General features: G+C 42.5%; 1 protein-coding gene across 1 annotated transcript in view; it reads right to left on the bottom strand.

Moving 5' to 3' along the window:
• Positions 1–25833, bottom strand: part of ADAMTS2 (ADAM metallopeptidase with thrombospondin type 1 motif 2) — a 172451-nt gene that overhangs the window by 52172 nt on the left and 94446 nt on the right. The window contains exon 4 of the mRNA XM_069869530.1: positions 3784–3986. Within this exon, the coding sequence (XP_069725631.1) occupies positions 3784–3986 (203 nt within the window). The remainder of the gene's footprint in view (positions 1–3783; positions 3987–25833) is intronic.

The following is a 25833-nucleotide window of genomic DNA, read 5'->3' on the forward strand; positions in this document are numbered from 1 at the left end:
CAGCAGGCGGGCAACGTCCTGTTTAATCCTGAAAACTATTTTTAAGAGGATTATGAAATGATCAGAGAATTTCAGCCCCGGGGCTGGCTACCACCAGTACCCACTTTAGCTCAATAATGGCCATTCAGCACCCTGCCCCTCCTCCCAAAGCATCCTGCAGTGAAATCCTTTGGTTTCCCAAGGAACAAGATAATTCTCCAGTACCGCTGCTAGTCTTGTACTTTTCTAATATTTCCCAAATATATCCAAAAGCAAATAAAATCCTTGGGTTTTTTATCCACCTTCTGGTTGAAATTAAATTACCTTCCATGTTCATGTTCAGAGTAAACTATGGAGCTGCAAGGTACCTCCCAAATCTCTCTTCCCTTTTGCAATGCTCCTGCGAGCTATAAATACAAAGTTAATTTGTGCAATGTGTGGGCTCACACTTGGAAATGCAGAAGACTGCAAGCTAATATCCTTCCCAGGAAAATACACAGCATGACGTACAAAAGAGAATGGTGCAAGCAAGAGGCAGCCGAGGGTCTCTAAAGCGAAAACAATGGCAAATTTTCCAAAGGTGGACTTAATGTCCAATGGTGCCAAGCAGAGAAAAGAGAGGATGTCAAGAGAAACCAGAGTTTTAGTACAAAGAATGACTGGAGGATGAAAAGGGGACAGCAAGAGGCCGAGCTCACTGCGGTGAAACGGCTGGTGCACAGTCAGGTGATACGTGGCTGTAGCCCAAAGCATTAAAAATCCTCTGGCGTCTATCACCATTTGTTTGGGAGTAACTTCATGTCCAAACTTTGGGATAAATATTAACACAGCTATCCAAGATAGCCAGGACACCCAACCCCTGCTTTTTTCTCACTTTATGGCTTTTAGGTGTGGACTGTAACACATCACTTAAGCAGCACAAAATGGATTTACTAAGTCATTGCACTGGGCTTGAAAAAAAGATATTGTTTTTATTGGGTTGGTGGTAGGGTTCCACCCAAGATCACCAGCAAAAGTTAATTAAGGACAACTGCTCACAACATCACTCGCAGTGCAATCAAACAAAGTAGGGAGAAACAGCCGTGCTGGGAGTTGCTTCTGGGAAAGTCATTTCATTCCTCCAGGAGCTTGGGCATAAGGGAGGATTCACCTGGGATTTATTTCATTTTTGGAACCACAGAAATTCAACTATTTGATCATGCTCCTACCTCCAAGTAAATACTTCCACTATTATTTTATTTCCTTACCATGTATTCTTTGCTTTTGAGGTCACTACTTCGTTACTATACCAAGCTAATTGATTGCATCCATAAAACTAGCAGGGTAAACACAATGCGGTGATTATGGTATGATGTTCCATCAGATCTAAAAAGATAGCTGGACTTTTTTGTAGCTGTCTCTTCTTTTTCTGCTGCCCTTGCACCTACACATCTCATTAGAAACATGCTGTTTACATGAGACTCCTAACAGCCAGAGACCCAAAGGCTTTTTTTGGCTCGTTTTTTACAGAAAAAACTCCATTTACTCAAGGAGGTAGAAGATAGGACACTGAGTGAGTCACTGTGTGAATTTTAGCAAATGAGACCAAAGCAATGGTCTACAAAGAAATACATGTTGCATCCATCTAGCAATGAGGGCAAGACCTGGAGGAACTGCCAGCTGGAGTTACACTGCCAAGGAGAAGGAGAAGTTCTGTATCGTGATGTCCCTTGAAACGATACAGGTCCCCAACACTGCCCGGTATCTGCAGTAACAAACCCCCTTGCCTCTCTATACTGGAGCAACGCTTGGACAGCTGGAAGCAAAACTGGTTACCATCACCTATCCATCTGGTAAAATACAGGCTCTAGCAACCAGCCAAGTCTTGAAGAAGAAAAAAACAGGACAAAACTGATGACCGTCAAAGACTACCCAGAGCCTCCCCGAGAGGCCTTGTGGATTTCAAACCGTTCCTCACGTCCTGGACACAAGGCAATGGACACATTCGCAGTTCCTAAAAGACACGTTTCTACCTCAGATCTCCCGATAGAACAACGACTGCCTATGCCAAGAGCTGCTACAGCCCTGTGGGGACAGTTACACAGGCTGCACTTTCTAAACCACTTGCAGAGACAGCGTGCTTAAGTGTTGTTATTTCTTACAATTTGTGTGTTGGATGGTTTGCTAAAATTAGGAAAAAGTATATTCCAGAGCTGAACATCCATGGCTTCTTTACGATTACTGTATATTTTAATTCTTAAAAATAGATTTAAGTGACATGATAAGTAAAGAGTCCTGTTTCATCTGTTTCAGCCTGTGTGCCACATTCCTGGTTTGGCCTGTTTGGCTTGTTAATTTAGAGTTGTATAAAACCATCTGTTTCACTGTAGACTTTGTCTTAAACCCCAGAGGAAACAAACCACACAAATAAATGAAATACACTATGTCATTTCTGTTGGAATATAGGTATTTTCAGCCATCAGAGCAGACTCTAAGTACCCTATAACTCTAATGTTAGTGCAGATTTTTAACTATTTACAATACTGCTATAAGAAGTCAGTGTAGCTGAATTTATTTCACACAAGGGTATTTCTTAAACTGTACTCCACCTCTCATTTAAAGTGATAAACAGTGACATTCTATACACTGTTAAAAATGTAATAAAGAAAATAAAAACCAAGCTTCATAATTAAAAAATATATCTTGGAAAAAATATAACCCAGGCAAATGCGCCTAATAGTCTGGATTTATGTCCATACATCTGCCTCTACAGTTTGCAATGCCAAGAAGTCACCCACAGACGCTCATCCTCTTGACAGGACTGTAAACCTCAGCAGTCATACTCTATTTGTCAAAAGCAGAGACGACCTACATTTTTTTTTACACAACAATATTTCACTAAGAACAAAATTTTTACAGAAGTGTGTTTTGTTGAGAAGAGATTCCAGTTACAGATGAGAATGAGAAGGAAGAAAGTCATCCCTGAATGAGTTGTCTATGAAGGGGGCTCATTTCCCTTTTTTAGTCAGAATAATAAAATGTGTTTTGATGTATAATAGAGATATTTTTTCAAAACTTGACTCTTTTCCAACAAAACAGAGTCCCTGCTTACTGATTGGGGTACTGGAAGGTTGCTGCATCTGCTGTGTTGACATTTAGAAGAAAAAAATGGTTCTTTCAAATATAATATTCTCGAGTGTCTCCTTTCATCACTACTTCAGTGTACTCTATTGCACAAACAATGCTTCTGAAGATTATATATTTAAATAAGGAAAGCTAAAGATGTCAGTCATGGAGTAAATATCAAGAAAGTTCAGTGATATACTGCACAGCATTTTACTGCAGGGTGAAGAAGGAGTAGGTAGGTGGGCTGAGACCTAAAGTGGTTTTCAAGGAATCAAAGAATTTAACTGAGTAGCTTTAAAAATGTATAAGCCAATCGAAGTTTCTAATAGAACCTTATTTGAAGACAGTTCTCCAAACCATGTTTTTCAGCAGGGAGCTTAGGTTAAGGGAATGTGCATCTAAAACATAATGAGTTCCAAGAACCTGAGTCCCTGACCCTGTGCCCCCATCCACCAAAGCACATAAGCAGAACTTTGAACATTTTAAGAGTTCCACAGTCAGCGTCTTCCATGGCCCTTTTTGCTTCTTTTCCTTCTCTCCTTTTGGCTTTTCTGAAAGTGGCCTGGATTTTCCTCCTAGAATTATTTTATCTCCTGCCATGAGAAAAATCTATTATGTCTTATTCAAATGGCTAAACCAACCTACATCCACTGTCCTTTCAGTGCCTTCCCACAGCGCAGTTAGCGGGGTTGTACTCACAATATTCATAAGGGTCAGCAGGTACTTCTGAACATGTTCTTTCCCGTGGAATTGAACAACTGAGTCATCGACTCCCAGAAGGACTTCAATGTTGTAATCATCATCCGTCACATGCCTTCGGTGGCGCTGCCTCGATCTATGCACCCGGTCTTCAATAAAGCTCAACGCACTGTCGAGACTGTCCAAATTAGTGAGGTTAGCCGCTGAAATCAAACAGAGAAATGAGTTATCATCCAAGAGAGGTTCAGGCTCAGATCTCAGCCAAGTTGATATAAATTTGAAGTAGCAGCCTTTGTTATGTTTCGTGTGTTATATAACAGCATTAGTTTCACTTAATGTCAATTAAAGATGACCTCAATGAGAGAGAAATCTGACCCCAAAAGTTTTTACTTTGTGAAGTAAAAGCAATACAAAGTAATACCACAAAATAAATACAAGGGCAGAAGAAGAACAAGCCATATCAATGTCTTAATGAGAAGAGTGGAGCTGTTAGCAGTAAAATACTTGCTGCTTAAAAGTAATAAAAATACACTGTTCAGGGTTCCTGTGCTACCAAGGATATCCTCCATTTCAGAACCACAATTAAACACAAACACCACACTTTAAAATCTGATTTTACTGCCCACAGAATCCTATTTCAAGGCAAATGCATTTGCCAGTGTAACCTTTTTATATCCAGACAGGTAGTAACAAGCCAACCCATCCTGCTTGAACACATTAGCTCCTTTCATAGATGCATACATGTAATTCAACAGTAGTGACATGGATCCTCTATTGTTACAACTCAGGAGCACATTTTAGATATGAAATTAATTAATTTATAGCTACAGTCACAATTCTTTTTACTTATTTAAGCTTTTCATCATTCCCAATTTGCCATGTCACTTTGCATTATTCTATGTCGAAGACCAATCCTTCAGGCACACAATGGTAGCCAGATTTCTTACTCATTTCTAGTGGTTGCTGTGATATGAAAAGCACATTGTCTGACAGGACGGGACATTGTTATTATGGCACATACATATTAAAAGTTAACATGAAGATATGGAATCTTGATATTTCACCCTATAGAATAACAATGATTAGCATTAATGGCATTATTATAATTTGCATTACAAGAGCCCTGGAAGCCCCAAGGAGAACCTCTTGATTTCAGAGAATGTCAGGAAAAGATTTGCTCAGAGAGGCGAAGAAAGGCGGCAAGAGCACTGTGGATTGATTAAAGGCTCCCAGTGCTTAGTTCAGAGCAACATAATAGGGAGCAAAGGGAGGAAGTTAAAGCCATCACCTTCAAAGCAGAAATAAGAATCAACTCTTGGAAATGCTACAAAAGTGGATTCTCCATCTTCATTTATTGAAGTTTTCACATCAAAACTGGCTGCTTGGGAAGGGATGAATGAGTCACCAGACAACTGGGCTCATTACAAGAATGTCTGTGCTCTTGCCTTAAGATCGCTGCCTCGGGCTGCCGTTCCAGCAGGCCCTGAGCAATGCGTACCCCGAGCAGAGTCCCCACAGCTCCCTGCCGCTGGGACAATGACGTACCAAGTCCTACAGCCTCCAGCTGCCAGGAGGGACACACACCCGCTCCCCCCAGTCCCCACTGCAGCATCACTGACTGCTTTCAATGCCCAAGGTGGCAAGATGCTTGTTTCTGAGCCTTCTTGAAGAGATCTCCAATCAAAGGACAGTCCCTGAAAGATGCATTTGCCTGGACAGCTTTCCACCACTTCTCCACGGAGCTCTGAGGACATGCTTGTCAGGAGACCCACAGCTGCAAGCCACCACATTCAGACAGACAGATGGCTCCATGGGGTGGTCCTACATTCACTCGGAGCGACGGGGTCCTTCTCCTGGGAGGGCAGCATTTATTGCAGCTAACAAACACAATCATCATGTTCTCATTGCCAGCCTCAAGACTCCCAGCGGCTTCTGCTCCTGGGGCCACAAGTTTTTTAAATTAGTCTGGTCAGGATCCATGATTCAGCATGAAAATTCACTCTTCATGCAGAGCCCAGCTGTCACTCCTAGGTTTACTGTGGAGGGGAAACAGGTCTGGCCTTGCAGTGATGCAGACAGTGCTTAAAACCTGCCAGGCAGCCAGCATCAGCCCCACTCATGGTTTGCTCCACTGGGAACACTTCAGTGTTAATCCTTGTTAGCACCCAGAAGTAATTACCATGCTATCACAGCAGCCTCAGGAGATTTGCTATGGGATCGTGGGACAATCATACATTCATGATCAACAAGGCAAGTCACAGTTACTGTAAAATTTGACCGTGAAAATGCTCTCTGGAAAAGTAAGACTAGACTGGCAGGGGCTGCAGGTCACATCCTCTCTCTGCTGCTCACAAAAAAAAAATACTGTAATCAGCAGCAAGGCCAAAGCTATCAGACCTGCTACTGCAAAACAGCGGTGCTGGGCAGGTGAGGAGAGCCTGAGCCCCGTGCTGAGCTGCAGACACGCAGCTCTGCTAGCTGGGCTGCTGGTATTTTGGTGGATAGTTGGCTGTCAACATATCTAGAGCTCTTGCGCTTTCATTTCTTTCCCTTCTGTGTCAAAGTCAGACTAACTCCTAGTGCAGCATCTTTATTCCTGTGTGAGTAAATCAGCAGCCAGAGGCAAAATGTGATCTTACCATCCTGCAGAGAAAACCGCCTGTCCTCCCTCTTTGCTCCTCACTTCATCACTGTCACACTATAACCCTTATAGTCCTGCCAGCTCCTGCGGAAAGTTATCGGGAAGTTCCCTGGGAGTCATCTTGCTGCCAGTGGGTGCCAACCAACTACTTTAAATTTTGCTTAGAGCATAAAAATTCCCCACATCCACATTTACCTTCACCCTTGGAGCATTACCCTTTCAGGATAACATGCCCACTGGGCACTGGTACCTCTGCGGCACCGACACAATGTGCATCCCAGCAGAGAGTGAGCCACGCTGGCTCCAGCTGGTGCTGGAATCATCCCAAGATCAGCAGCACAGCTCAAAACATTTCCAACAGTAGCTGCAAGATTTTTTTTTATTCGTTTCCCAACTTCCCACCAAGTGTTCTTTCTCAGGAGGCTCTCCTGGGACAGGCAGGGATGCCTCCACACACGGCCTGACCACACATCGCATAGATGACTCCTCCAGCACTGCTCTGCAGCTCAGTCTCTTGGATTTGTTGGCCCCTGCTGTCTTATACCTACGTTGTATTTGCTTCTAAATGACAGCTACATCTGAGTCAAATTAATACCTATAATTCTACCACAGGGAAAGTGAAACAAAGTGGCATCTACAGCAACTGAGAAATTTGTCACCTTTTGGCATCTCAACTTTCCTTAGTTAACATCAGTAACTTTGTTGTTTCACTGTGCTGCTAACAATACGCTAGAAAACCTCAAGAGAAAAACTTGAAGAACCAAATAAGACACTAAACTCCCTCTTCAAGTCTTCCATGTTACCTCCTTTCTGATCACTCCTGCACTTTGCACAATATCATCATCTCATAAGTCATCTCAAACTGCAAATCATCCCTAGACCTCTCCATCAGATGTTAATTTTCAGCAACTTTTGCCAAATCAGTGCATCAGCCACTAATTATTGGTACCAACTTTGTTCTCCATCTCCCAAGAGCAGACACTTGGCATTTGTAGAGGCTAACAAAAGCCTGTGTTGAAACCTTCTTGTTCCCACTAGGAGAAATTCACATGTGTGAAAATCAACCTCTGAAAGACAAGGTTGTATTTTTCTCTTGTGCTGCTCATCCAGAATAAATCAAAAGGACAGCAGCGCTCTAACAGTTCACCTACAAATCCCTCAAAAAACTTCTTTTTTTCAGGCCAGCTGAAAAATGATTGCTCTTTCACTGATTTTATCCTAACACTGCAGACCATCTTCCAGAGGAGGAATTAAAAGTGCCCAAGTTGTCAACAGAAGGGAAACGTGTGTATCTGGCCTAAGCATAAAATAAGCCAGGCAGCCTGGCTTGTGCTCCTGCCTCTGACACAGAGTTCCCTCACAGTGCTTGGAGATGCAGAAAGCAGCTGAGGGCTGGGCAGCAAAACTGCCAAGGGAAAAGCATGTGTTCACTCCTGCTTGACACAGCCTGGGAGTTTTTTAGGCATCCTTCATTTTTACTTGCAGTGAACGCAGAGAGGTGATCCTAACTGCTTCTAGGCAGCAAAGTCCTCGTCATTTGCTGACTCAAAAAGTAGACAATGCCTCCAGCTGCAACAGTCCCAGTGATGCGTTAATGTATGTAGAGTACATCAAAATGGAAAGATGAAAGTTCTTTATACCGTAGAGCTGCAAATTGCTTACAGCACTATATGTCATACAAGATCCCTCTGTTCTGCTCCCTTCTCCTCAGCAAAGTGTAATATCCCAATCTAATCTGTTCCACTCTTCAATCTGTTATTTTAGCTCTTGGTTTCGGGCTCTACCTGAGCTTCCACATTCACTGGGATTAGAGGTCTGAACTCCCAGTACCACAGCAGCATGATGCAGCCTGGCTCCGATCCCCGTCTCTAGGGCAAGGGGAACTCACATTGACATAAATATCAGTTTGCCTTTGCAGGTCTTCAGAAGAATTCTCCATCTGTGACAGCCTGGGATGTTTGACAACACCTTCTTTTCTGAGAATTTTTGCTTTGCTTATTAATCTTTGATATCATGTACTTTACAGAAACCTAATTACATGACATCTCCTGATTCTGCCTTAGCTGTCATGGCAGGCGAAGCTCAAACAGATGCTGTGAGTTACTGAAGCATGAACATGCTGCCTGCCACAAAAACCACCTCTCCCTGTGTTTTCTGTCACTCCCTTTAGGACATCCACCAAAAGCACAGTTGCTGGCTTGTGATCTTGTTTTGCTCATGACCCGTTTCAAGAAGGCTCAGGGAAATACAGCTGCACCTTCAGTTCTTAAGGAGTCCCTTATGAAGATACTGCACTCGAAAAATACCAGCTTTAGGATTCTCCAGTCTCACAGCAGCGACGTTGTCCTAATAAAGCAGTTTCTCATTTTTTACCTCCTCGTTCTGACAGAGGGAAGAGGACTTTCTGGCAAGCCCAGAGCTGAGACTAGAACAGGCATCTGGGAAGCTGAACTGCACGTCTGTTCACAGCCATCATCTGTGTCTTTTCAGCACAGCAGCTCACTGGAGTTTCTTTTCAAATACGAAGTGGGCAGCATTCAGATCAACCAGCCACCATTTGAAATGCAGCTTGTTTGCTTTTGTGGACCCTTCAGCTGTCACAGAAGGAGTAGACAAACACCTGATACGACTGCTGAGCATCTTCTCTGCAGCCTCACCAGGATCAGCACTTCTTACGCACTCTTGCTCTGCTGATTGTCATTCCTGGGACACACTCCTGAAGGATCTCCCACCTTCTGATTCCTTCATGTGGCTTGCTGCAAATCACCAGCTTTTTTGTTTTTCTTTTCTTTTTAACCCCAGTCACTCAGCCTGAAGCTCAGTTGGAGCTTGTTCTGTTGCAGTGATGAGCACATCTGTATGTGCTGTGCGGCGACAGTGCAGAAGCACCGGGCACCCACCCCTCTCCAGCTGCAGTGCAGCTGGTGGCGATGCCTGGGACTTGTGATCACAGCATAGACATGAAGCCATCCATCACTTGGTGCTGCAAAGGCAGGAGGAACAGGCTGCGTGGCAGAGGAGCAGAAGGAGGCAGGGTGGACTTGCTTTAGCTCTCAACTTCTCACTGCTTGTGTACATCTGCACCTCTGGAAAAGTACCAAACGCCCTTGACAGCTTGACAAAGAACTGCTCTTTGGGGAATTGCACTTTAAATCACATGTCACCTTTCTTCAATTCTCCCTGCCACTCCTATGCTGCAGGCTTCTGTCCTGTCTGTCCTCTGTGAGCAACTGACTCCCCAATTAGCCCCCAGTTAGCTCCCAATTAGCCTTTTTGTGTATTCTACCAAATCCTCATTTATCTTCCATGGTAGATTGAAGTCCAACTCAGGGAGGTTGGAGGCAACAATAAGCAGTCAAAAAATCTTTCTCTCTATCTCTTGGCAATTTTATCTCTTATTTTTAAGTTCCTTAGTTTGGGGTTTTATTACTCACTCCGCTCACATATGATCATGATGCATTTCGTTCATTTGCTAATCAATAGTTTCTCTGTTTCTTTAATTTTTTTCCAACTTATTTCTGGTGGTTTTGCAGCCCTGCTCACCCTCCTCTTTGCTTTGTGCCTTGCTTCCCAAATGTCCTCTATTCGTCTTTCTTTTTCCCTTTACCATACTGCTCAACTACATTGGTCTTTCATAATTTATAAACCCCCTTCCCATCCTACAGGCTGCATTTGGTCCCGTCTGCTACAGATCATTCACAAGAATACTGGGTAAATCCAACAAGGTGAATTAAAGTGGAAGAGAGCTCCTGTGAGGTGAAAGCAAATTGAAAATGGTCTGAGCAAGAGAAGTAAATCTCCCACAGTGCACTGAGCACAACGATACAAAGTTAGCCCTGTTTAAAAAGCGAGCCCCGGAGGACTCTGCCTCAACACACTTCTAACTTGGAGTTCAATTGTCATAGGATTCTTGTGATTTCTTGAGTCACAGGTTAACACAGCAGCTGCTCCTTGGTGAATCCTTAACCAAGAGCAATTATTGCAGCAGAACCCTCTTTGGGCGTGTTTCAAATTCCTCCTCTTCCACTGTTTTATATAAAGCAAAAGCAAGACCACGCTAGTAGTCTAAAGACCAGGCATGCACTGGGCATCCTCACCGAGGTTATGAAACCTCGTCATGCCCTTATCTGCAAAGAAGCAGTAATTTAAAAGGAAACTTTTGAGCTGCATGCCTTACTAACCATATGATCTCATTATGAGCTCCCTGCCTCTTATTTACAGTAATGTCGTTCAAGTCAAATCACATTTTAAGACAGAGCCTGCTCCACCTTTCAGCTGTCTGGGGGAAGTTTGCCACGGGTGTCAGGGTAGGCTGGGCTGGGCTCTCAGAAACAGGTCTCAGAATCCAGCTGCAGGAACCCAGCAGATACGGCAGCTGAGCTGCTGGAATGATCTAGTTGTGGCATTTGAAATCAGGAGGAGTTCAAAGTATTTACTAGTATTTCAAACACTGCACATTTGGACCCTTCTAGAGCAATTCTTGTACGCTTATTGAGGCAGAACAGTTGTCCCATATTTGCACCATATTTGCAGAATGAGGGCACATTCTTGCAAACACACAGGCACAATCACTGTTCCCTTTCTTTCCTGTCACCTATGCAACAACACAGTGTCTTCAAATCTCAGGACATGCTCAAGTGCCTGCCTGGATCACAGTTACAAAGAGTAACGAAGCTGAAACCTACCAGAGTGGCAAAATAGAGGAAAACTTTGAAGACTGAGAAGAAAAATTGTCTTTTCCAAAGGATAAACCAATTAGCACAGTGACAATGGCCAGGTGGATGCTGTGGCAAACAGCCAAGTGAGAGACACTCGGAATAACCACAGTTAGATGTTGCCAAGGAGATATTTTCTGGCATGTCACAACAAAGAGAAAAGGTATTACAATACTAAAAAGAAAAGTCAAAAACTAAATTGATCTCATCAGGGCCACAGTCACACAATGAATAACATAAAGATGAGAGATAATTGCACCGTTAAAAGATTAATTGAGAGCGAGGTAATAGAATACCTTGGGCTAAAACTTGCAAAATGGTGAAATACATTATGTTACAATTCTAACTTTCATATTACAACGTAAGAGTCAAAAAGGAGCAACTAAAGGAATGGCAAACCTGTATGACCTGGTTGAAATAGAGCTCTTTAGGAATAGAACATAAAATTTACCCAACAGCAAAACTTACCCATTTGAAAATTTTCAGCTATCGACCTCACTATGCAAACACAGGTTTCACAATTTAGTCCCAAATAGCGAACAAGCAAGATGTTCCTAACTCAGTGCTTAAAAGTGAGCTCAGAAAGGGGCAAAAAAAAAGCTACTCCATAGAAAACTAATTTATGGGCCAACCTCTAAGTTTCACTGACTTAATGGATTGCATCTGGGAAGCACTTAACTTGCAAATATTCTGGCATGTCATCGTAAACTGGCCTGTACTGCAGAGCCTGTGACTTGCAAAACATGTTGTCTGATTTGCCACATCCCATGCTCAGCTGCCCCAGGAAAGGGGCTCCCTCACTAGCCCTCAAGCGCACACGTGCACTCATGCAACGTGGGCTTTGTTTTGCATGACTCACATAGAGCTACAAAGGGAGCTCAACGCTCTCAATCTCATTTGCAACTAATGTATAAATAATTAAACTGCAGAGTTCAGCCACATCTCCACCACAGCACTCAGCATAGAGCCATATCTCCACAAAGCTGTTTGAGCCCCAGAGATGCCACCTGAAGTCCCCGACTTCACACTTTTCTCTGAGCAAGGGATCAGCATCTGACCCACAACTTACTTTCCCCAACCAGGCTGTAACAAAGTGTTTATGGGCTATTGGAGTCCCAGTCTGCCACTGAGTTACTCAAACATCTAATCCATATTCCAAGCATGATTAAATTACAGCAAATTAGCACATTAAGTAAGCTGCCTAGCTGACCCCCTGGCTTCGTAGGTGACATGTCTAAAAATCCCACTTGCATTTTTAACAAAATGAAATGCCAAACCGTGGTACAGGACCTGAATAATAACAGGTTAAAGCAGATGGCAGTTGTCTTTCCATAAGCCAACTATTATGTTAGAAGGGGACATGAAGTTTGATTACAGTTTAACAAATAAACTTTAAAAACCACACAGGTTGAAAAAAAGCCAAATTTCTAGCCAGGACAGAGGGGTGAGAAGAGAGAGAAAAGACAAATACATACAATAAACACACACCATTGGAAATACTACTCAAAAATAACAGCTGAAGCAAATACACAACTTGCCAGTGCTTTTTAGCCATAACTACAGAATAACAAATCTCACCTTCTGGTAACATTTCAAAGTGGAATTACTCCATCCTTTTAAAAGGATTACTCTTTTGCCAGGTATAAAGTCTCACAAAGTTGTAAACAATCCAATTAAATGTTTTCAATGTCAAGTATAACAAACATGGTATAATCTCATCAATGTAAATACTGTATCACACAAATGACAATGCAAACAGCTCCTGCTCTTCTATACAATCATAATGATCTTTTAATTAGACAAAGTAAATAGCCTGCTTAGTTCACCTTGTAAAGAAAAGCAAAGGAAGAATGTTTTTCCAAATGCTAAGGTGAAAAATATATGCGACTTGAACTACCTTCAAGTTCAACCAACATCTTGTACATCTCAGCATATTATGCCAGAAATCATCAGTCAGTCAGAAAAATAAAAAGGTTACCCTGAGTTTCACAAGAAGATAACATCATCCAGGCAGTCAGAGCAAAGGGGATGCAATGTATGATGCCTTGGCTACTTACAACGGCAGGATTTGAATCAGAGTGAGAAGGAGTTATAATTTCACCTATGTTTTGAAAATATCCTTGTTGCTAAATCTGCTTGGACTTTCTGCAATAACAAAACCAGCTGCAATTGATTAGAAGCTGTAAGAAAGACAAAGCTAACTTGGAGGACGCAGGAATTTCTTAAACTTCAAAACGACAGAAAAAAATCTTTGAAAGAGAGAACCAGTCTCCGCTCCAGTGAAAGTGCACGAGGTTTATTCCCAAGGCATTTCAAAATCAAGGGCAAAGGCTTATTTTGTCATTTGTACAAGAGCTCTTAATCTGTCAGGCCCTAAAAAAGGCAAACTGCAAAATGCTGCCCTTCCTATTGCAGCGTGTGGGTGGGAGACAGAGTCCCAAAGACAAAGGCTGAGAAGAAAAGGCTTCCAAAATGCAGCACTTCATGAGCATGGACCTCTTCTGATGAAGAGAGGGGGAAGGAGAGAAGCTGGACAGATGCATGGGTACCAAAGCCCTCTGGGGAGAAGGGGAATCGAGAGACAGAAGTTAAAGCAACACAAATGCAAGAGAGGAAAGTAAAAAGAAATCATGACTGGTCTTCCTGCTGCAGGTCCCCACTGTCCCCAGGGAGGTGAAGACAAGGCTTGCTCCCACCTCCTGCTCCCCAGCCCTGAGATGTGGTGCCTGCGAACAGCCTCCAAGCTTCAGGAACACAGGGATGAGAGTTAGGTTCACAGGGCAATCCATCTCCCCAGCGCATGCAGGGAAGCCTTTACCGTTTCTTTTTCCAAGATAAATTTAGCATTATTATCTATGGGCTTTAGATGGATTAGAGGCAGGTCATCACGCAGTTGTTTAGTTTTCTCGCAAGTCCAAGATATTTTTAATTCCTTTTGGGTCAAAAGGACTTGAATGCTGGAAATTTTTTAACGTGAACAAACAAACAAATAATTGCAGTTCATCTGAAATCATGCTTTACTCGCTTGACATGAAATCAAGCGCTTCAAGTCTCAATTCAGAGACTTATTTAAAAATATAAAACATTTCAAGGGAATGAAGGGAAATGGGTTGTTTCAAACCCACTGCCGTGAAATCCTTCAGTGCTTCCAGGGTTTTTCTTTATCTGTATGAAGTTCAGTGAAAATTCACTATCTTTTATCCCCAATAAAAAAATTCACCCAACTCAACTCTAAGTGTCAAGCCTAAATAGAGTTTCCATTTACCTCTTTCCGCCCTCTATCCTACTTCCCCCAAAAGCAACAATCATCATTTTAGGACCTCTGTATTTTCATTGAGTTATTCAAGTATTATTGATAAGCAAGCTGTACTCAGCGCCGTCCGACTTGTCCTTCTGATTGGCTTCCAGCCTAATCAAACTGAGGTTGTTTGTCTATTAAATGAGATGTAGCTGGTAGGATGTAATGCTCCTTGGCAGGCGATAAAGAACTGTCCTATAGGGACAGATCAGACCCACTGCACCTCAAAATAAAAGCCTTTTGAGAATTATGTAGCAAGGAATTCATCTCCTGAATTAAAGACAGTATCATCTCTGTCTGTGTAAATAAAGCTTAAAGTGGTCAGAAATTGCATTTGTATTCACTTTGCAGAGCATTATAAAATTGCTTTAGTATTAATGACTGCTGTGCTCTTACTACAGAGAATGAGATCACACTTTGGAAAGCAAATTCATAACATCCACTAAGAAGTCTAGGAAGCCTTTTAGATATATAAATGTATACACATATATAAGTACATATACAGACAGGTACATACACACAGAGTAATTGCTAAAATGAAAGAAGTCTGTATTTTAACAAGGAAGAATGGTGGTTGGTAGGTTGACAGACAACTCACTTGTTACCTAACATTTCTATTAGGAACATTTTTAAAAGAAGCCAAACATTTTGGGAAACTGTCAGAAACAACAGCAAATTGAGATATTCAAATTTCTTAAATTCAATTAAATCCTTTTTAAATGGCGTTAACACAAACTAAACTTGTCTAGCTAAAAAGGCTAGGCAAGTCATTGCCTGTTAGAGAAATAGTAGAAGCTGTTAAGGGTAAAAACAGACACTTGCTCCAAAGCTTCAAGTAGTTTCAGCCTCCTGAATTCCTAACAGTGCTGAAAGACCATTTAGTCTCTAACCTGTTACTGTTGCAGAGTAAACAGGAAACATCAAAGCCATCAAAGGAACCTTTGGAACTGATTTACAAAGCAGTTACTAGAGTAATGGAGAAGTTAACCAAGAGCTCTGCTGACATTAGTAAAGGCTACCAGTAACGAACACGTCTAAAACTGGTAAAAAATTGAGTCAGTCAAATCTGAGTTTCTGCAATGAGATATGAGTTTTATCTGAATACTGGACTTGCAGTAGTTGAATGCTACCATCTGTTTCTACCTAGTTAAAAACTGGCTAACCAAGCTGCTCCTAGTTTGCTTTGTTCTAAAAAAGCCTGTGATCAGTTAAACAATGGCCATAGGGAGCTAAATATTTTCAGACAAAATCCCACTACATTGTGTTAAAAAAGCTCATCTAGAAAGCCACATAATGCTCTGGGAGACAAAAGAGAACATCGGTATCTGGATCGCCTAAAGTACGAAGAAAGTCATTGAAGAACAAAATGTCTGAAGCATTTACTTGCCAATATTATTTCTTAACGTCACAAATTTCAGGTCCATTTGAAGTCTCACGACAGAGAAAGGAAGGCAACTGATTGAACTTCCTTGTGAAAAGATTAAAAACCCAAATCCTATAGAGTACAGCATGTGGTCTCACAGGTATGTCCTACATTCACCCAGAGAGACTGCTGCCTGTTGCAGATGCTGTTGCCATTAGTCAAGGCAAAGAGAAGGTAAAAATGTACTCCCTCTTCCAGCTGCAAATGCAGCTCCTTTCTCTCCGTTTCCGAGTCTTCCATGCCTGGATCTAGCTCAATCCAGACACTGTCTAGAGCCAGAAACATGCCCAGCTCCCTGGGGGCAATATCCTGCCCCCGTAGTAGCAGCAGCTTAACTTAAGATGCATAACAGTGCACACATATACAGGTACACGTACAGAAGCCACACCAGTGGTACCAGTGGCTTAACTTCACCAGAGCCGCGTTTCCACCTTCTCCTTGCAATTCAAAATAATCTCCAGAAAATCAACACCTTTCCCTAAAGACAAGTGATGGTAAAACCTCAACAGGTTTCATACATAACCATCTGGGCAAAGAAAAGGTTCATGCCAGAACATGCATATAAAAGGAAGAGGGCTGTTAGGGTTTGGGGAGATGCGTTGCTCTGTTTGGTAGGTGCTCGTAGAATATGACGACGGAGCCAGAACACTCTGGGAAGAGACATTTGATGCGCTTCCAAGTGCTGGACCACTGATGGAAACACCCGTGAAGAACTGTAAGACAACAGGTAAAAAAGAGGTGCTGATGGCACAAAAGCATAGGGGTCTGAAAACACATATCCAGGAGGAATAGGAGACCGAATAGAGAGAAAGAACCAAGCTGACAAAGAAGCAACGCCCAGCTCCCAGAGTGGGGGCTGCAGACCACTGGTGGTATCATGCTCTCCTGCTCAAGCAGCTTGCCTTTCGCAGGCTCTGAGTGATGCAGGGTAGAGTTGACCGAACATCTGCTAGGGATGGAAATTTCCTCTAGGAAACCGAGGAGCAGCCGGTTTGGCAGGTAATTGTAAAGGAAGGAGGAGCACTAAAGCTCTGCCTCTGAAGCAGATAGGCAGGGCCACGGGCTGTGACACTAGCTGAAGCTTTGCTGCTGCTCCCAACAGGGGTGAGCACAGCTGGATCACATCTGCAAAGGGGCAGGATCACAGGCAGTGACACAAACGTCTTGGAAGAGTGTCAAAAAGTGCTGAGGAGAGAGTCTACCACAACAGACAAGCACAGTGGCAAGGATCAGGCTGACAGGGCCAAGTGGAGCCACTTCGTGTATGTGGGATTATCACAGCAGGGCTGGCACCAGCACAGCCTTCCTCCTACCATTGCCTTCCTCACACACCTCTTGGAATAATGTACACGTACAGTAATAGCAACTCTCACTTTATGGAGTTTCCCCAGATTTACTGCTCCCTGGGAAAGTGAGGGGGCAATAAAGGGATTTGAGATCCCAGGTAGCATCCTCCACTTCCCAGCTTTGCACCCTGGGCATAGCTAGCATCTTCCACTTCCCTCCCTTGGCATCCTGGAAGGAAAGGGGAAGAGGCCATGGAGAGCCAGGCAGGGTCTGTCTGTACGAGGGCTGCAGTCAACCAGCACCAGCCCCAGGGTCTGCCCCTCTGCTTCTCTGCCACACCATGACCTGTGGCTGCTGCTACAGCTCATGCCAGATCTGCTGAGACTGTAAATTCTGCAGCATCCCCCACTCCTCGCTGACACCGTGTTATCATGAGGAGTTTCTAGACCAGGCTGAGCGTTAGGTATAACCACCATGTAAGCAGCTAATAGCAACAAGTCTACTTTTTTCCCCCCAGAGCCAGCTGCTTCCTCAAACTTCTGTAAATCTCTGCCTCTTAACATGAAGTTAGCATGGCTCCATAATTATGGATGTAGCATAAGGAGCAGACAAGCTGAATTAGGCTTCCGATTACATGTCTAATTTATGTACAACTGCAGCAATTACAGATGCAAATTAAATAACTGTGCAGAAAATGGGTTTTATTAGCCATAACTAAAACCCAATAAAACTCAGTAGCTCATGCACATCTCTGCACTGAATGCGCCTCTTTAGAATGTCAATTAGAAATGTGAGAAATGACAGGGATTTTCTATTCCCTAATCTGAAAAAAAAAAAAAAGCTGTCAGAGCATGTCTTTCTTCCACAACAAAACGAACAGGAGCTCTAATTGGCAATTTCAGAGAACACATTGTTTTACAGACAGCAGTTCTATGCAGTTTTAAACACATTATTTATACTCAGACTTTCATGCCTGACATGGCTGAGGAGAGTCTCATCTAATAAAACCATATGCTAAATGTTATTCAGCTTCAGAAGAGGCCCATTCTGACTGCCTGGTAGGCTGGGATTTAAAAGTTTAAACTCAGAGCTGAGGAGCATCGTGCTTAACTTCACAGCCCTTCTGAGATTTGGGAAGGTGGAGGCTTCTTAGCGCCATGCCAACTGGGTCCAGGACAGTGAAAAGCTTCTCTGGATGTTTTAATGCTGAAACCACTCAAATCTTCTGTCATTCAGACTTAGCATGAGTGCTGCCATGTTTAAGGAGCCTGTGCTAACCTGTCAATTTGTTTAAAAGCAATAAAAAAAAAAAAATGTTCCCATTAAATCAAGGTTAATCCTCCTGCAGTGTTTTTACACAATTCCCTGCTATATGTGATTAAGCCTACTCTATATATATGTAGCACAAACACATAGAGAAAAACATTATAAAACCATGGTGTGTCTACACTGCCCATTTGCTTCAATCCTTGTTTTGGAAGGGAGAGGGGATTTCCTGGCTGGGTTCATCACACATACATGTTAATCACTGGCTCTGACCAGGAATGTTGGCTCTTAGCATGAAACCCTGTGTGTTCCTGTATAGCCACCTACACACAGCAGGTCAGAGCATCCCACCGAGGCACAGCGTAGAGACACCCCAGGATTTCCATCTACAGTACAGATATTCCCAATGTGCATCACACACTCCACCGGTACCCTCTTCTTGCACCGATGTCCATGGGTACTCTCTGCTTCCTCAGCTGTTCCACTTCATGCTGCATTACTTCCAGTACGGTACCTTCCCCAGCGCACACAGCAATACAGGTGGGACTTAGCACATAAGATCAGCAGGATCACTGCTACTCCTACATCACTTCCCAGCAGACCTGATCCTGCACAAGGCACCCTCCCTGCCCCTACCCTGCACTTCTCCTGTCCCGCCGCAGCATGGACACTCATTCTGGATGCAGAAAACGCCTTCAAAATTTAAACATACCACATCCACTGACTTCCCCTTATCTCTTGTGGCAGTCATATCCTCAAACAACTCCAGCAAATTATTTAAGCATGACCTCCCTTGCCTGAATGTCTGCCAGGTAGTCTTAATTAAACTCCGCATTCCCACATACACTCTCCACAGCACCCTGAGGAGGGGTTTCCAAGATTTCCTCATTTGGTGTATTCCCTTGGATCATCTATCATTAAATAGCAATAATGATAAGCAAAATGAAAAAGTCAACAATAATTTTGCATCTGCAGAAAGACCATACAAACAATAAATAACTAGAAATCAGTTATTAGACCGGCCACCGTGCCTCTCCCCTAACAGAGCCCCTGAGATGCTGAGCACTTCACTACAGCTACTGAAGCAGAAGATTTTCAAACATTGTGGTGATGAACATCTAAGTAAATTCTCAGGAAGATGTGTTCAGAACAGGCTTTATCACAGGAAGGATTATTTAAGATGCTAAAAGAGAAGGCAGCCCAGGAATGTTGATTCTGCTTGTGATTTAATAATAGGAAACATGGAATAATTTCCATATTTCATAACTAAGGGACTCGTGTCAAAGGCATTATCATTTGACTTTTTTTTTTGTTGGAGTTCTAGATTCAGATGTTCCAGATTTCATAAAAAGCTTTAAAAGAAGCCCAGTGCTCAGTGAGTCCACACCCCTCCCCAAACTGATCCTCTTCTCTTAAATCACTGTTGGATCAGCTGCCAGTCTAAGTGGGTGCAGAAGCAACTGCATCCAGCTCTGCAAAGGCAGCAGGGCAGGCAGAGCTCAGCACAGATTACCTTGTCGCTCAGACTCAAAGGAAACACCTTCTCTTGGAGGTGAACTCCTCTGGATTTTGTAACACTGGGAATAGTCGAAGGACAGGGACTGAACCACGCTCTCCAAACCTCCAGCCAACAGTTGTGTCTGTGACCCAACAGCAGCAGTATCCTTGGCCTTGGGAGCCGGGCACCAAGCATGAAACATCCAGAGAAGGTGAACAAGATTGCGTAAGGTACAGGTTTATTAATCCTTTCAAAAAACAGTTCAAGGAGATTTAGGATTAATACTTATCCCATGCCTGATTTAAAAAGATATTTTAAGTCATGCCTTTGTTTCTAGCTGTATTTCATAGCTGACCTATTTCTGTTTATAATTAACACTGGGTTTTGTTTTACTCCAGGATCAAGATAGCTACAGAAAAATGATCTGGGTTGTATCAGGACTGATGCAACAAGATTGCTACCTAAATTCGGAGTACAAGACACTGTTGTTGCTGACGAGGGAGCAGGAGAGTAATCAATTTGATTTGGGGATCCTAGCTCAACTTTGCAGAGCTCAGCATTCAAAGAAATGTTCTGTTTGTAACAGCGCAATGAAATCTGGCAGCATTTCCACAGCAAGTACCCATGGAAGTCCACAATGTCTTCTCTGCAAAGTCATCTTTCGCAGAAATACACCTACAACTGAATTGTGTCATCAAAAAAATCCTTCACTGCAACCTAGCCTAGGGAGTGCCAGGCAAATATAAACCTAGCAGGTCACAACACAGCTACCCATTCATCTAACATAGGAGTAGCTCAAGAAAAAAAAAAGCTTTTAATTAAAACTAACATTTTAATAATTCAGGAAGCTACTTGCACGCTATGACCTGCTGGTGGTGTTGGTTGGCTGAGGACACCAACGTGAGACAGAGGGTTTAGGATGCTGGGGGAGGAGAGGAGAGACAAATGATGGAAAAATGTGAGGAGGAGTGTTATACGCACAGCCAAACTTTACCTTCTTAAAATAGATTTTAAAAATCAGGGGATAATATTTTACGGCGCAACGGATCTATTAAGAGGATAGTTATGGTCATTCACAGTGGTCTAGAGAACAGGAAACTCTATGTGAGATAAATTACCCCACAGTAAATGCAGGGGTACATCCATTTTGGATTTGGACCTTGTACGTGCAACTGGTGTGAAACCACAGACAAGACTCGGTATTGACGTCTGTGGTTTGTGGGCAGCATTTCCATTACACAGGCAGGATACAGACTCACTGCAGCCAGAAGACTGATTGAGAACGTCTAGCTAGACAACATAATTTTCTTCCATTGCATACAGTGCATCTCTGTTAAAAATTAATGAAGATTCAGGTACAGCTATCAATAAAGATGGGCAAACATAAATACTATGTACAAGAGGTTTCCGTGCACCTGAGGAAAAGAGTCACTTTCAGTCTTCCAAGCAGAATATCACACACGATTACTTTGCTAGTGCAGCATCCCCAAAAGTCAGTGCATCACCAGATGCTATCGATCCATGCCAGGTTATGCAAGGTCTAAAGCGCACTTCCTACCGAAACTTGCCAAAAGAGAAATCCTTTTAGTACTTAAGATTTTGTTAAGAATCGTTTAATCTGCTTTCTTAAAGTACATTTACAAAAGCAGAAACGATCAATAACTCCACCATTAAATTGCATTACTTTGCATAAGTTATTTGGGACAATACATTAAGTAAATGAATGAATAATCCTTGAAATCTACATACATAGGACAACAGCTTTAATAGCAAATCTCTGCTGGAAGGAAAACCAGTAATTCAGACAACTCAATCTATGAGGCAGCTTATAAAAACCAGAAAAAAAATCAGTTTAATACTGCAAGCAAGTGGATTAACTTTAAAAGACACCAGTGTAGCAATTTATAGCTATTACAATTTTTTTGACAACACAAATTTCCAGTTTCAGCAGCCAGAGTAGGTGAAGCTTTAAGCACAAAGAGCTCATTGATTCAATGTGTCTGTACAGTTTAATTCTGAAAAATCAATCACTGTGCATTTCCTCCAACACTTTTTTTTTTGTAGCATCCTCCTAAAGAATTTATTATTATTGCTTACTGCTAAAATAGAAACGGTGATTCCACCACTCTCAGCCCTACTGAATTATTATTTAATGCTGTATGGCTGCCCTCCTTATATAAAGGGAGGACTTGGTTTATTATGAAGAACATTATTATTAAACATTTCTCAGTTGTGTTTATAGTTGGTGGTTATTACTTTAAGAATTCTCTGTTTTCTTTGAATAATTTCCCTTGCCCTGCCTATGTCGTGTCAAGCCTTGCAATCACCTCTAAGGGAAAGGGTCACTTTTGGCTTATAAAGTATCCCTAGGCAAAGCCCTGAAGCTATAAACATGAATTTTTCATTATATTAATTGTCCTAGTTTAACTATGCAGCATGACTCTTCAAGATAACCAATACAGAATTCTAATTGTGTGTGAAATATTCGGTTTTTATAAGCCCCCTTCCTAACCTTTTTTATACTGGAGGGAGCTTCTGCCAACAAACACTGCTTCTTAGCTAATGTTCAACTTTCTTTGTAATTCACTTTCCTGACCTTTTATTTTGACATTTTCACCTCATATATTAATTTCTGCCTGAACTGAATACTGCAGTCTTATAATTACTTACATATAAACCTTTCATCACATCTTTCTTTTGACTTTGTTAGAAGATGCTGTATATCATATAACAGCAAATTTCACATTCATCAGCTGCCCTTTCAGAAGAACAAGCTGCCAGCAACCAGGAGACGATCACACCTAGAGCAGAGGTCAGAGGAGCCTTCTGATTTGACACGGGACACCCAAAAAAAGAGAAACCAACATTCCCAGACCTCCCACGGTGCCTGTGGACGTGTCCCTGGCCTTGCCCTCACCCAGCTTTGGGGCAGGTATAAACTAGGCAGGATGCCAAGGACCCTCCCTGCAGATCCCTGGAGCCCCACCACCCCAACAAGCCTTCAGACAGGCTTGGAGCTGCCTTTCTCATCCTGCTCTCTGCATTAATGGATATTCCAGGTAATTTAAACCAAGCTGGGGAGGGACTTTTTACAAAGGCTTGTAGTGATAGGACTAGAGTCAATGGCCATAAACTGGAGAGGGGCAGATTTAGACCAGAAATAAGGAGGAATTTCTTCACTATGAGGGTGGGGAGGCACTGGAACAGGTTGCCCAGAGAAGTCGTGGCTGCCCCATCCCTGGAGGTGTTCAAGGCCAGGTTGGATGGGGCTTTGAGCCCTTGATTCAGTGGGAGGTGGCCCTGCCCGTGGCAGGGGGGTTGGAACTGGATGGGCTTTAAGGTCCCTTCCAACCCAAACTATTCTATGATTCTATTACATTTTTCAGTGATCTTATTACACGTATCAAGAAAACACATAAATCATGCAGGGGTTATTGTATAGTTTTACCTATGGCATATGCACACAACCTATTACAAATGAGTAAGATGCCCCGACACGCTGAAGCAGTCACATTCCATACATGTTTCTCTCACCTCGTTTCCATGCTAGAAACATGGAACAGGAATTGGACTAGGCCTGTTTCAGGTGATCAGCTCCAGGAAGCTGGTGCCCACTGGACCTGACACCTCCTAAAACCAGCCCAGAAATCCACCAGAGGGTGGGCCATACAGCCAAGAGTGCTTTGTGCACCCCTGTACCAAACCACCACACAGGAGCCTGACCTGCCTCACCAGACGAGAGGAGTCCTGTCCCATTCATAGAATCACAGAATCACTAGGTTGGAAAAGACCCACTGGATCATCAAGTCCAACCATTCCTATCAACCACTAAACCACCCAGTCTCCACATCATTTCTGATTCTACAGGATAGAGACAAAAGCCTCCAAACTGCCCAGGTGATTACAATATCCCATAGTGATTTCCATACACTAGTAGGGATTTCAGCCATCCTCTACCTCAATGCCTCCTCTTCCTACAGCACAGCAGTGTTTGAAGAAGCATCTTTCCAGGGACAGGCAGGTGTTGGGATGACAACCCACAGCAAGCAAGAAAGAGTTTTAATCACTCAGAGTCCCAGTCCAAATTCTTTCTTGTCCTGTTCCATAAGAAACCATGAAAAGCATTTAAATTTTTGCCACAGCAGCTGCCTTCAGGAATTCACTTGGATGCATTTCCTCTAAATACAGTTCCGGACCTTTGGGGTCTTTAATCTTTTAATTGTGCCAAAGGAATTGTAGGACTTTCACAGCTGTCACAAATTTTTGATATCTAGACAGAAGAGATTTTCTAATAACATGTGCAGCATCACACGATGTTCTCACACTGCTCTTCCAGTTTCCATTTGGCCAAAGCTGTAGTTCTGTTATTTACCATGGAGACTAGTGAAAAACTAATCCAAACATGGGGGTAAATTGAAGTAACCTTGTCAATAGTTCTGAGAAGTGGGTATGTGCTCAGCAGAGCAAGAGAGACAGAAAAAACACACCAAACATTTTAAACATCATACAATGTGAGCTGCAGACACAGTGAAACTATGCATCAGTGGAAAATATCCACAATTCCATTATCCATCTTTTTATTTTACTACCTAATAAAGATATAACTCAATGTTTGTGGGCAGACACAGCTGAATATTCTTCATATTGAGTTCTAAGTCTAGAATTATCTAGCTTCCTGAACATCAAACAGACTGAAGCGATGCTTGACATGCAGTGTAAGTTGCACAAGAGAGAAACAGAAAGATGCAACAGCTGATTATGTACGTGCTGCCATACATTAAATACATTTTCTGGAGTATAAATGCCTGTAGGGCATCACAGAGATGTTCATGGATTGCTCAGCCTTTCCAGTTCCCATAAAGCATTTCATATTTCTCTTCCTTTCTTTTACAAAGGTCCTGCCTTGCACCCAGTTTAGTGCGAGCACTTAAACAAAACATCCACCCCAAAGTTTACAAGCACATTTTCAACTACTGACGCTAATTTTGAGAGCCACAGTTTCATCCTAATCTTTGCAAAATAACCAAAATGCAATTAAGAACATAAGCATTGCTAAGCAGACATCATCTGTGCCAGAGAGAATCCTGTTGCTGAGAGGTATTTATCCCATATTTTTGCTTTCCAAGACCACCAGAATAATGTTTTGTTAATACACTTAAAGATATCATTAGCTCAACCAACATACTATTTCATTGGTCTCAAATACAAAAGACAAGTCATCTCAAAATTCCAACCACAACCTTTGCTTCTAAATTGCTAAGAAGAAGCAGAGAGCTTATAATCAATGTCCTACTATTTTTTAAATACCATTTTAAATCTCTGCAAGCGGATTATTTCAAAGCTTGATTCCAGCTCACCACAGAGTGATGGTTTTGTGGAAGTCCTAGTAATGGAAAAAGAACCAGCAACACAATAGCTATTTATCAGAGCACATTGTAGGAGAGAATTTTGTGCCCATAAAAGCACAGCCAGGCCCCTTGGGTCCGTCCAGACACCAGCACTGCTATTTAATCGCTGAAAGCTGGAGGAACATTCAGAATCCTGGAATGCAAGTCAGTAAATTAAACAAGCAAAGCTTCTCTCTTCTTTAACCGTTAAAAGGAATTTTCAGCAAAATTCTGAAACTCAGCTATTTGGATGTTTTATTGCCAGCACAAGAAAATGGCAAGAAACTTTCCGAAGCCTGACAAAGGGTGAATAAATTAATCATTTCAGGGTTTGCTGTGTGTGTGCAGTGTGTACCTGCACAGTCTAGGGGACATTATGGAAGTCACAGATGAATTCCACAGGTTAAGTCGAGCCAAATCTGGAACTTGAAGTGAAGCTCCAGCCATTTTCATATGCAGGATACAGTGTGTCATTCCCAAAGCTACAGAACCCAAGTTCTAAGAATAGCACCCTGTCCTGAGAACGTAGGAGCAA

Source organism: Phaenicophaeus curvirostris, chromosome 15 (assembly GCF_032191515.1).
Source record: "Phaenicophaeus curvirostris isolate KB17595 chromosome 15, BPBGC_Pcur_1.0, whole genome shotgun sequence".
Taxonomy (NCBI): Eukaryota; Metazoa; Chordata; class Aves; order Cuculiformes; family Cuculidae; genus Phaenicophaeus; species Phaenicophaeus curvirostris.